Here is a 12,517-nt window from a genome sequence, read left to right as displayed (position 1 = left end):
ACTGGACTGTACTGGAATGGGGTAAAACGCATCACAAACGCACCGAAATGCACGGAAACGCACCAAGGACCAGTTCACACCATAAAGATGCAGTCTGGATGCGTTCCGGATGCTTTTCTGCACGCGTGTTTTTGATGCATTGCAGTGCATTCCCCCCTCCCCCCTCTTTTTTCTTAACCTTAGGGGCCACTTCACACCACATGCAGTGCAGTGCGTTTTTTTTCTGCATCAAAAACGCATGGATAGTAGGTTATATGGTTCCCAATGGGAAAGCTCACACCAGTGCGGTCAGTTCCAGAAAATAAATAGAACGCGCTGCATTTTCTCTGCACTGGACTGTACTGGAATGGGGTAAAAAGCTTAAAAACGCACCGGAACCACTTCTGGACCGGAAGAATTTCCCCCTTAATGACCAGGCCAGTTTTTTGCGATTCGGCACTGCTTTACTTTAATGGACAATTGCGCGGGTTGTGCGACGCTGTACCCAAATACAATTGATGTCCTTTTTTCACACAAATAGAGATTTCTTTGTGCACGAGATGTCGGGGGCGGCGCCCAGTGGTAGCGCTGCTCTCACTGTGATTGGACACAGCAGGAGCCAATCAGAGCGTGCTATAGAAACAAGGCAGACCGCCGTTCTGTCACAGAGGAAGAGAGGGGTCAGCTAAGCTGTAACACAGATCTCACTTTTCCTCCAGTGCACCCACTCCCCCCACAGTTAGAAAGCACTCCCTAGGAGCAAAGTTAACCCCTTGATCGCCCCTTGAGAGGGGGGGGGATAAGAGAGACAACAGAGATATGAGAGATGGGGGAGAGAGACGAGAGAGATGGGGGAGAGAGACGAGAGAGAGGGAAGAAGAAAGAGGAGAGAGAGAGGGGGGAGAGAGACGATGGGGGAGAGAGGAGAGAGAGAGGGGGGAGAGAGACGATGGGGGAGAGACGAGAGAGAAGGGGGAGAGAAAGACGAGGGGGGAGAGATGGGAGAGAGATCAGGGGGGGAGATGAGAGAGAAAGGGGGAGACGAGAGAGGGGGAGAGAGAGATCAGAGAGGGGGGAGAGACGAGAGAGAGAGAGGGGGAGAGACGAGAGAGAGAGGGGAGGAGAGAGAGAGGGGGGAGAGAGATCAGAGCGGGGGAGAGAGAGAGAGGGGGAGAGAGAGATCAGGGGGGGACTAAAGAGAGAGGGGGGAGAGATCAGAGGGGGGGGGGAAAGAGAGGGGGGAGAAAGAGGAGAGAAAGAGAGACAACAGAGATATGAGAGAGAGAGAGGGGGGGAGAGAGGGGGGGGGGGAGAGAGAGGAGAGAGAGGGGTGGAGAGAGACGAGGGGGGGATAGAGAGATGGGGGAAAGAGACGAGAGGGGGGAGAGAGATCAGAGAGGGGGGGGAGATGAAAGAGAGGGGTGGAGAAAGAGGATAGAGAGATGGGGGAGAGACGAGAGAGAGAGAAGGGGGAGAGAGAGAGAGGGGAGAGACGAGAGAGAGGGGGGGGAGAGACAAGAGAGAGAGATCGGGGGGGAGACTAAAGAGAGAGGGGGGGAGAGATCAGAGGGGGGAGAGAGAGGGGGGGGAGAAAGAGGAGAGAAAGAGAGACAACAGAGATATGAGAGAGAGAGAGGGGGGAGAGAGACGAGAGAGAGGGGGGAGAGAGACGAGAGAGAGAGGGGGGAGAGAGACGAGAGAGAGGGGTGGAGAAAGAGGAGAGAGAGAGGGGGGGAGAGATACGAGAGAGAGGGGGGAGAGAGACGAGAGAGAGGGGTGGAGAAAGAGGAGAGAGGGGGGAGAGAGACGGGGGGGGTAGAGAGATGGGGGAAAGAGACGAGAGGGGGGAGAGAGATCAGAGAGGGGGGGGAGATGAGAGAGAGGGGTGGAGAAAGAGGATAGAGAGATGGGGGAGAGAGACGAGGAGGGAGAGATGAGAGAGAGAGAAGGGGGAGAGAGAGAGAGAGAGAGAGGAGGGGAGAGAGAGATCGGGGGGGGAGACGAGAGAGAGAGAGGAGGGGAGAGAGATCAGGGGGGGGAGACGAGAGAGAGAGGGGAGAGAGATCAGGGAGGGGAGAGACGAGAGAGAGAGGGAGAGAGATCGGGGGGGGAGAGACGAGAGAGAGGGGGGAAGAGAGATCAGAGGGGGGGAGAGACGAGAGAGAGAGAGCGGGTAAAGACAAGAGAGGGGGGAGAGAAACGAGAGAGAGAGAGAGAGGGGGAGGGAGACGAGAGAGAGAGAGGGAGGGAGACGAGAGGGGGGGGGGAGGCCATCTTTATGTAGAGCAACAATTCTTTTTTTTCAGATCCTCAGAGAGTTCTTTGCCATGAGGAGCCATATTGAACTTCCAGTGACCAGTATGAGAGAGTGAGAGCGATAACACCAAATTTAACACACCTGCCCCCCATTCACACCTGAGACCTTGTAACACTAACGAGTCACATGACACCGGGGGAGGGAAAATGGCTAATTGGGCCCAATTTGGACATTGTCACTTAGGGGTGTACTCACTTTTGTTGCCAGAGGTTTAGACATTAATGGCTGTGTGTTGAGTTATTTTGAGGGGACAGTAAATTTACACTGTTATACAAGCTGTACACTCACTACTTTACATTGTAGCAAAGTCTCATTTCTTCAGTGTTGTCACATGAAAAGATAGAATAAAATATTTACAAAAAATGTGAGGGGTGTACTTACTTGTGAGGTACTGTGTGTGTATATATATATATATATGTTAGGATGTGGATGAGGGGGAGAGGAATGGGGCAGATTCAAGTTTATTGATAAACAGATCATCCAGGTAGATAAATAATGAGAATGTTCTGATCAGTTTTTATGTTTATTTATATTACAATTTACAAAATATTTACAGTTTAAATACAGTGAGATTTTTAAAGAAACAGCATCCGGGGGCGGAGTCCAATCAGCAGGCATCCGGGGCGGAGTCCAATCAGCAGGCATCCGGGGAGCGGAGTCCAATCAGCAGGCATCCATGGGACGGAGTCCAATCAGCAGGCATCCGTGGGGCGGAGTCCAATCAGCAGGCATCCGGGGGGCGGAGTCCAATCAGCAGGCATCCGTGGGGCGGAGTCCAATCAGCAGGCATCCGGGGGCGGAGTCCAATCAGCAGGTAAGTACAGGTTTGTCTTCACAAGCATTTTGCAGACACTTTGCCCTCCCGGTGTGCACAGCTGCCTAGGCAGGGGACGGGGTCACTTTAAATGTAAAAACAAAATCCCGGATTGAGTCACTGAGCTGAAACAAGAGTTCCGACTTCACTGGCTACATGCTTGTACCAGGCCCACACCTCAACAGGTAGTGAAAGAAGACTGAAAATGTTCATTATAGTCAACGAATGCTATTATTAGATTATTATTTCCCAATGTCAGAGTTTGGGGTGGGGGGGGGGGGGGTCAGAGCGTTCATAACAAAGGGCTATGATCTCAAATGAATTTGGATACATTGTTGCATGACAGAGTATTTGTCAGCCACATGCACAGATGTAAACTGAGGGTAAAAATCTTATGGAACTCTTCACATCAGTTGCATTTTTTTCAAAGTCCCGCTTGCTGCATTTTTGGAATCGAATGATTGGAAAATGCGTCAGAAACGCAGCGCTTTTCCTGTGTTTTGAGTCACATGTCCGTGTTTCACCAGTCAGGAAACCAGAAAACTGACTGGAAATGCGTATTTGATGCGTTTCTTCAACGTGAAAGCAGCCTGTATGGGTCGTAATGCATTTCTGCATTCCGGCAAACGCAGTAAAAAATGCACAGATGTGAAGGGAGCTGACATAGAGATACAAAACAACAAATACAAAATATAAAAAAAAGATGAATAAAAAAATCAGCATAATAAGAATAATCAGTAATGAAGTTAGCACTGATTTTGGCCTCTCTCGCATGGCCATCCGGGGGGGGGAATTTAATAACAGATGGTTGAATTACAGTTTTACCATCCCCTGATCACCTACCTATAGTCTACAATACAGCTAGAGGGGGGGGGGGGGGGGTGGTAATAGCAGATGGTTGAATTACAGTTTTACCATCCCCTGACCACCTACCTAACATGCACAATACAGCCGGAGGGGGGGCTGTTCACATGCGGTGGCTGCGATGCCATTCAAATCAATGAGGCTGCACCGTAACCTGGAGCCAAATGCTTGGCCTGTGCTTGCGGCACATTAGCCCCATCGTAAAAATTGCCGCTTGGCATTCAGGAGGTGGCGGGATCACCCTCCCCCCCCACCCCCTCAAAACCTGACAGCGACTGCTTTGTCGCACCCTGATAAGCGCTCCACCGTTTGTAGGCAGGCGCAGTTAGCTAAATTGCCACTAGGTGTCTCTGTACCAGAATAGTGGCTGATTAATGATTATAGTAAATGAGGTCTTTTAGGTGGGGAGCAGCACACACTCTATTGGGGGATGGGAGCCAACACTCCCCCCACCTATGAGGGTATGACCAGCACATGTAAGCCCCAGACAGGGCAGGAGGCGGGGGGGAAGTGGAGTGTTAGCAGGGCTGGAGCGGTGGTAGGGACTTTGGTGCCAAATTCAGCCAACGATGAAGACCCGCCTTACATGTGGATCGCTTTTCAGTTAATGGGTATGAACCTAGCCTGAGGGCAGCGCTACGGCTTATGGAGGGGAGATGTCGGCCCCAGTGGTGCCACCGAGGTCTCTGAGGTAGAAGAAGTCGGCAGGGGATTCCTCCTATTAGGATATCAGTTCTGGGCAGAGATCGCCCTCTTGGGACCTTTCTTCTTCTGGGACTCCTTGTTGGCCGCCTTCTTCTGTCTCCTCAGATATTCCTCCGGGTTGGACAATACCTGGAGCTCTTCATAGGGCTTCTTGGCCAGACGTTCGATCTGGATCTTCTCCAGAATGTATTCCTGGAAATATGGAGGAGGAGAGACTGAATGTTACAATGTATCGGATGTGAGATCCAAAGAAGTCCACAGGAAGAAGTTCTGGAAAGAGCTACATGCCGAGATACAGAAAGAGTTTTACCCGCCAACAGAGGCGTACCCAGGATATGTGTCACCCGGGGACACCCCCCATCCCCCACGCAAAATAAATTATTTTAATGAGTGAAATGTGATACGGGGTGGTGGGCGTGGCCAAATGCTGCTATTAGTGGGAGGGGCTTACAGGGGAACGGCTAAATAAAATGGAGACTTGCAAATCACAATTATATTTTAAAAATTAAACTCTTCTAATACATCTATTTTTCTGCACCAAGGCTACCTTCAGGTGTATATAATGTACATAGAGTGCAGGGGTCAGGAGTGTGTAACTCAGAAAGCGTAGGGGTCAGGAGTGTGTAACGTAGAGTGCAGGGGTCAGGAGTGTGTAACTCAGCGCAGGGGTCAGGAGTGTGTAACGTAGAGAGAGTGCAGGGGTCAGGAGTGTGTAACGTAGAGAGAGTGCAGGGGTCAGGAGTGTGTAACGTAGAGAGAGTGCAGGGGTCAGGAGTGTGTAACTAAGAAAGCGCAGGGGTAGGGGGTGTGTAACGCAGGGGTCAGGAGTGTGTAACTCATAAAGTGCAGGGGTCAGGAGTGTGTAACGCAGAAAGCGCAGGAGTGTGTAACGCAGGGAGTGCAGGGGTCAGGAGTGTGTAACTAAGAAAGCGCAGGGGTAGGGGGTGTGTAACGCAGGGGTCAGGAGTGTGTAACGCAGAAAGCGCAGGAGTGTGTAACGCAGGGAGTGCAGGGGTCAGGAGTGTGTAACGCAGGGAGTGCAGGGGTCAGGAGTGTGTAACTCAGAAAGTGCAGGGGTCAGGAGTGTGTAACACAGGGAGTGCAGGGCTCAGGAGTGTGTAACTCAGAAAGTGCAGGGCTCAGGAGTGTGTAACTCAGAAAGCGCAGGGGTCAGGAGTGTGTGACACAGAAAGCGCAGGGGTCAGGAGTGTGTAACGCAGGGAGTGCAGGGGTCAGGAGTGTGTAACTCAGAAAGTGCAGGGGTCAGGAGTGTGTAACTCAGAAAATGCAGGGGTCAGGAGTGTGTAACACAGAAAGCGCAGGGGTCAGGAGTGTGTGACACAGAAAGCGCAGGGGTCAGGAGTGTGTAACAGAAAGCGCAGGGGTCAGGAGTGTGTAACGCAGGGAGTGCAGGGGTCAGGAGTGTGTAACTCAGAAAGTGCAGGGGTCAGGAGTGTGTAATGCAGGGAGTGCAGGGGTCAGGAGTGTGTAACAAATAGAGGTGACCAGCGCTATGAAGTTTAAATATATAAAAGATATAAAAAAATATATGAAATGCTATAAAATTAGGTGTAAGCTGCCACCAACCGACCCCTGGGGTGCAAAGGGAAAAATGTGAATAAAATGTGCGTGGAGGCTGGTACAGGCGCTACCTATAAATTAGTCCTCACATAGAGTGATATAAAGTGCCAATAATTAATAGTGAAATAGGTAGGTATATCTCACAGTGCCACCCACCTGATACTCAGTATATGCGGGTGTGATGTTGTCAGAGATGTATAGTAACGAAGTAGAACTACTTAAGTACTGTACTTAAGTACCGAAATGCGGTATCTGTACTTTCCTAGAGTAGAATTTTTTTCTCCTACTTCTACTTTTACTTCACTACATTTTTTCGATGATTTCGATACTTCTACTCAAGTATTTTTTTTTTTTGTGCTGCATAGTTACTCGTTACTTTTAAAAAAATTACCACTGCCAGAACAGTAGATGGCAGGTTGCATAAAGCTCAAAAAAATGTGTATAATGTCATTTGTAAATCAGCGCATACGAAAATAAAGGCTGTGTATAATAAAAGCTGCTATACCAAATCTTTCCAATAAAAAAAAAAATATGAAACAAACAAATAAATTGTGCTACAGCGCTTAAAGTGCATCAAAAAACTACTAACAAACACAGCTTGGCTGTGCAAATAAAGTGCCTGTGCAATCGATATAATATCATTGTTGCCCCCAGTGCCCTGCCCACACTCCACACAGTATCAAAAATAAAGTGACATGAATGTGCTAAAGCCTAAATGCAGTGAAAATAATTATTCCCACAATGTAACAGTAAATTCAATTCATATAAAATATGACAATAAATCACAATAAAATAAGTTATGAAATAAGTTAGGTCAGGTGCGTGCAACAAGTTGAAGTGTGTAAACCTATCTATAACGAAAAGTCCATAAATGAATTCCAGTGTGCAAATCTAAAGTGTCACTTCACTTGTCAGATGCTTCCACCTCCTTCAGTGCTCGAGTGACCGACCAACACACTTAATGGTGGTGGCACTGGTGGATAGCGTCTGGGTGGCACTGTGGCACTGACTGCACTGGTTCAAAAAGCCATATATATTTAATTATTTCAATTCTCAATCTCATTGGTCCTCTCCTCATAAGATATTAATAACTTAAGATTAGGTGATGAACTTCTTGGCGGCCCTGGCAGGATGACGGGGACACCCGCCACTTCTGGAGCCGAGCCGCTGTGATTCCCCAACATGTGACAAAGTGACAGCCAGGAGATCTAGTGGCTAGTAGTGCTCAACAATACCGCTTTTATATATAAAAATGAAATAAAATATACTGACTCACAATTTAGTAGTAGTAGGTAGCGTGTAGCAGTAGGCAGCACAACTCAATTCAATCAATCCCACAGCCTTGCTCGCGCCGCGGCCCGCGGAATCACTGTCATGATCATCAAGTTAAGACCGCACTGGAGGAGCCGTGCTGCCGTCTTCCCGCTCGAGGTCTCTGCCTCTAGACGTGTTGTGCGTCACTCAGACTCCACCCCTTAGGGCCCTTACTGAGAGGAGTTGTGACGCGGGTGGCTGGACGCGGGAGCAGGACTCGGAGCATTTTCTTTGCTATCTCATCTTCTTCTCTATGAGGTGAGTGAGGTGGACTGTGGAGAGGGCCTAATCCTTGCTATGGCAAATGTGCCATTTGAGAATCAAATAATCAATATAAAATATTAATATATTATATACACACGGGTCATGGGTGGCTTTTTTGAACCAAGAAGTGTGAGACTGACGGCTATGATGATTATCCGACCATCCATGGTCCATGGACCATAAGTGTTGTGTTGGTGGTGCGGCCTGTGCTTCCTGCGGCCTGCCTCTGCCTGTGCGGCTGGGCCTGCACTGCAGTGGCCACTGGCAGTGGCACTTGACTTGAGCAAAGCAAATGAGCACTACTAGTGTGAAGGACAGGTGGTGGAAGCATGTTCTGACAAGTTCTTATAATGAAAATAATGTAGACAGCTTTTTGAACCAGTGCAGTGCCAGTGCTACTAAGGTGAGAGGCAGAGAGAGAGGCTATCCAGTCCACCACTTTACTTGAGCAGATCACAGAAGAAAGGTGGAAGCATCTGACAGCAAGTGACAGCACTTCTTAGATTGCACACTGGAATTCAGTTATGGACTTTTCGTTATAAAGTTTAGTTTACACACTTAAACTTGCACCTAAATTATTCACAATCACAACTTATTTTATTGTGGTATTGTCATATATATTTTATATGAATTACATTTACATTGTGGGAATAATTTGCACTGCATTTAGCACAGACATGTCACTTTATTTTTGATACTGTGTTCGATGATTTTGAATACAAGAAGAATATATATATAATTGCAGGCACTTTATTAGCATTTTTAGCACAGCCACTTTGTTAGTAGTTTTTGATGCATTTTTCACTTTAAGCGTTGTAGGTTTGATGAAGCTGGCCTGGCACATCATCATCATTTGAGCAAATCAAATCAAACCGCGATCAAGAAGACTGCGCATGCTCCTGTTCTGCCTTTTGATCAGCTGAAAAGATGGACGAACCAAAAACACCACCTTCCACCCCTGGCCCTTCAACTTTAAGTGATCTGCCTGGCTGTGAGAGTGAGGAAGCTCAGGAAGGAGACCACCCCTGGCTTTAAAAGGTGGATGCTTTAAAAGGGGAAGGGAGGGACATACTTTATCTGTTTTTTGTTTACAAAAAGTTACAGCCTAAGGAATTGTGATTGTCCTTTAGGTTAATCATTTGAATAAATCATTTGAAATAATAAAAAACAATATGATGTTCAAACTTTTGACTTCTTTCTTTAATAACTACATAACACAGTACTTCTACTTCTACTTTCAGTACTTGAGTAGAATTTTCTTTTCAAAACTACTGGTACTTTTTACTTTTAGTACTTAAGTAGCACATTTTTTGAAAAAACTACTTGCAATACTTAAGTAAAAAAAATGTTGAATACTTTAGTACTTCTACTTAAGTAACTTTTTCTGCGAGCACTTCCACTTCTACTCAAGTCACTTTTTGATCGAGCACTTGTACTTTTACTCAAGTAGAAATTTTGAGCACTTTATACAAGTCTGGATGTTGTGAGTCAATGAAAGTGCAATGATCAATAATGAAGAGTGCTCGAATATAAAATAATTTTGAAGAAATTAAAGTGCAAAGTGAAAATGTTAAGGTAAGTGCACATAAACACAAACAAAGGGCAATTCCCAAAAGGGGTGTAAATAATTCCTCCAAAATAGTGTGTGAAAGATAAGTCACTTAGTGGTGATAAAATAAAATGGTGAGCTTCTTTTATCACAAACTCAAATAGGTGTCAAAAAATGCCATCAAGAAATAAAACCTCAATTTAAAACCAAAAGTGAAAATGTGAAATGAAACCAAAAAGGAAGAGAAAGGCGTGTGTACATCCGTGTTCACCACTAGATGGCACACTTGCAATACGACCTGTATATGGGCAGACAGGCTGATACAGCTCTGGGGTTTTTCTCCACTTCTGATGGGCTAAGGATTAGCGATTCCAGTGATCATAAACTTTACACATTCTGCTGAGCTAAAAGATCAACGACACCATGAACAATGCTCTTAATTATAAAAAAAATAAATTGATTGCAATGGTTAATGATGAAAGGGGAGCACTGCTTCCTCTCTCACCTATTGTGATAAAAAAAGCTCACCATTTTATTTTATCACCACTAAGTGACTTATCTTTCACACACTATTTTGGAGGAATTATTTACACCCCTTTTGGGAATCGCCCTTTGTTTGTGTTTATGTGCACTTACCTTAACATTTTCACTTTAATTTCTTCAATAAAGTGATTTTATATTTGAGCACTCTTCATTATTGATCATTGCACTTTCATTGACTCACAACATCACACCCGCATATACTGAGTATCAGGTGGGTGGCACTGTGAGATATACCTACCTATTTCACTATTAATTATTGGCACTTTATATCACTCTATATGATGACTCTGCGATTTTGAGCCATATTTATAGGTAGCGCCTGTACCAGCCTCCACGCACATTTTATTCAGGAGTGTGTAACGCAGGGAGTGCAGGGGTCAGGAGTGTGTAACACAGAAAGCGCAAGGGGTCAGGAGTATGTAACACAGGGAATGCAGGGGTCAGGAGTGTGTAACGCAGGGAGTGCAGGGGTCAGGAGTGTGTAACGCAGGGAGTGCAGGGGTCAGGAGTGTGTAACGCAGGGAGTGCAGGGGTCAGGAGTGTGTAACGCAGGGAGTGCAGGGGTCAGGAGTGTGTAGGGCAGAAAACGCAGGGGACAGGAGTGTGTAATGCAGAGAATGCAGGGGTCAGGAGTGAGTAACGCAGGGAGTGCAGGGATAAGGAGTGTGAAATGCAGGGAGTGCAGGGATAAGGAGTGTGTAATGCAGAGTGTGCAAGGGTGAGAAGTGTGTAACGCAGAGAGTGCAGGGGTCAGGAGTGTGTATTACACAGGGTGCAGGGGCCAGGATTGCGTAACGCAGAGAATGCAGGGGTCAGGAGTGTGTGACGCAGAGGATGCAGGGGTCAGGAGTGTGTGACGCAGGGGTCAGGAGTGTGTGACGCAGAAGATACAGGGGTCAGGAGTGCATAACAGAGAATGCAGGGGTCGGGAGTTTGTAACGCAGGGAGTGCAGGGGTCAGGAGTGTGTAAAGCAGGGAGTGCAGGGGTCAGGAGTGTGTAAAGCAGGGAGTGCAGGGGTCAGGAGTGTATGGAGATTTGTATGGAGGTTTGTATGGAGGTCTGCATGGAGGTCTGTATGGAGGTCTGTATGGAGGTCTGTATGAAGATTTGTATGGAGGTTGTATAGAGGTCTGTATGGAGGTTTGTATGGAGGTTTGTATGGAGGTTTGTATGGAGGTCTGTATGAAGATTTGTATGGAGGTTTGTATGGAGGTTGTATGGAGGTCTGTATGGAGGTTGTATGGAGGTCTGTATGGAGATTTGTATGGAGGTCTGTATGGAGGTCTGTATGGAGATTTGTATGGGGATCAGTATGAAGATTTGTATGGAGGTCAGTATGAAGATTTGTATGGGGTTTGTATGGAGGTCTGTATGGAGGTCTGTATGGAGGTCTGTATGGAGGTCTGTATGGAGGTCTGTATTAGGATTTGTATGGAGGTCAGGGTTTTATTTTCAGCCTTGACATTAAAACGAAAGTCCTAATAATAAGAAGCAGCAATGCTCAGTATAGGATTCGGCCCTTACTTTGACCATGTCCAGTTTCTCGTTGAGGTCGACTTCAGCCAGAGGTCCATAATGCTTCATCTGGCACTGCTCAGCCAGGTTAATCACAGCCAATAGCAGGCTCCCAATCTCCACGCTCTGCGGATTGAAGAGAATGGAAATGAATTCAATCACAAAACATCACTAACCCCGCCCCTCCTCCATCCATTACACTCATAATGACATTTACAGCTGAGCAAATGTTCTGGAAACAACCCCTCGTAACCTCAGTCTAACTTGTGTATTTCCAGCTCCATCTAGTGGCCATAATGCGGTATTTTCCTGATTTCTGTATGTTAGGAAAATGCTGCATTATGGCCACCAGATGGAGCTGAAGATTATAGGTAATGCACATATTAGACACATACAGGGATTATTGGTGGGGGCTGTGTAAATGCTGAGACATTCCCATGGCAAAGTTTTTATAAGTAGACCCCCAGGATTCAGGTAAGAGTACACACGCCCCCCATATTTAGACAATATTTGCCTATCCCGGAGTTCTGCTTTAATCCCCCACAGATTTACCTGGTTCCTGAACTGGCTCTTCTCCAGGTTAAAGGTCAGTTCCAGCTGTTTGCTCTTCTCCTGTAGCCGGTCATAGTCCAACTGCAGCTGGGACAGCTCGCTGGTCATTGTCTGGGGACACAAACCGGGTTAAAGTGTATCTAAACCCAGAAACAAAACTGATTGCAGCTCGCCAGTCCTTAGCTGTGGCTGCATTCATTTTATTCTTCAGGGTTTTTCTGCTTTATTTTCACCTGATGATCCTGCCAGTAACACACTTCCTGTCCTGGGGTGACAACTCACACTCGCTGCACTGTATCTATGGAGGAGTGACATTGGCAACCTAGGGCCGGACTACTGAACACCTCCCCAGGGGCGGAGTCAAAGCACAGGGGTGTGGCCTGGATGGGACCCACGCTAAGGCTGTCATACACCTCCTTACAGGGTTTTGCTGTGATGTTCGACTTTTAAAGACTTCCTTTCCCTACAACTGTGGAAACGCTCACTCCTCCCTAATCTCCTGGTCTGCATCAGGTGCCC

The 12,517-nt window shown here is 47.0% G+C and overlaps 1 protein-coding gene across 1 annotated transcript; it reads right to left on the bottom strand.

Annotated features, from left to right (window-relative positions):
• Positions 1-4,703: 4,703 nt before the first annotated feature.
• On the bottom strand, positions 4,704-12,106 carry LOC309543830 (uncharacterized protein; the record flags this gene model as incomplete). The annotated part of the gene is made up of 3 exons (XM_082276259.1): positions 4,704-4,871; positions 11,456-11,572; positions 11,999-12,106. The coding sequence occupies 3 exons, from the start codon at positions 12,104-12,106 to the stop codon at positions 4,704-4,706; spliced, it is 393 nt and encodes a 130-aa protein (XP_082132385.1).
• Between the last annotated feature and the right edge of the window lie 411 nt (positions 12,107-12,517).

Source organism: Pelophylax lessonae (assembly GCF_965119305.1).
Source record: "Pelophylax lessonae genome assembly, contig: HAP1_SCAFFOLD_391, whole genome shotgun sequence".
Classification (NCBI taxonomy): Eukaryota; Metazoa; Chordata; class Amphibia; order Anura; family Ranidae; genus Pelophylax; species Pelophylax lessonae.
The sequence above is the reverse complement of the archived record's forward strand: the minus strand, read 5'-3'. Positions and strand labels throughout refer to the sequence as shown.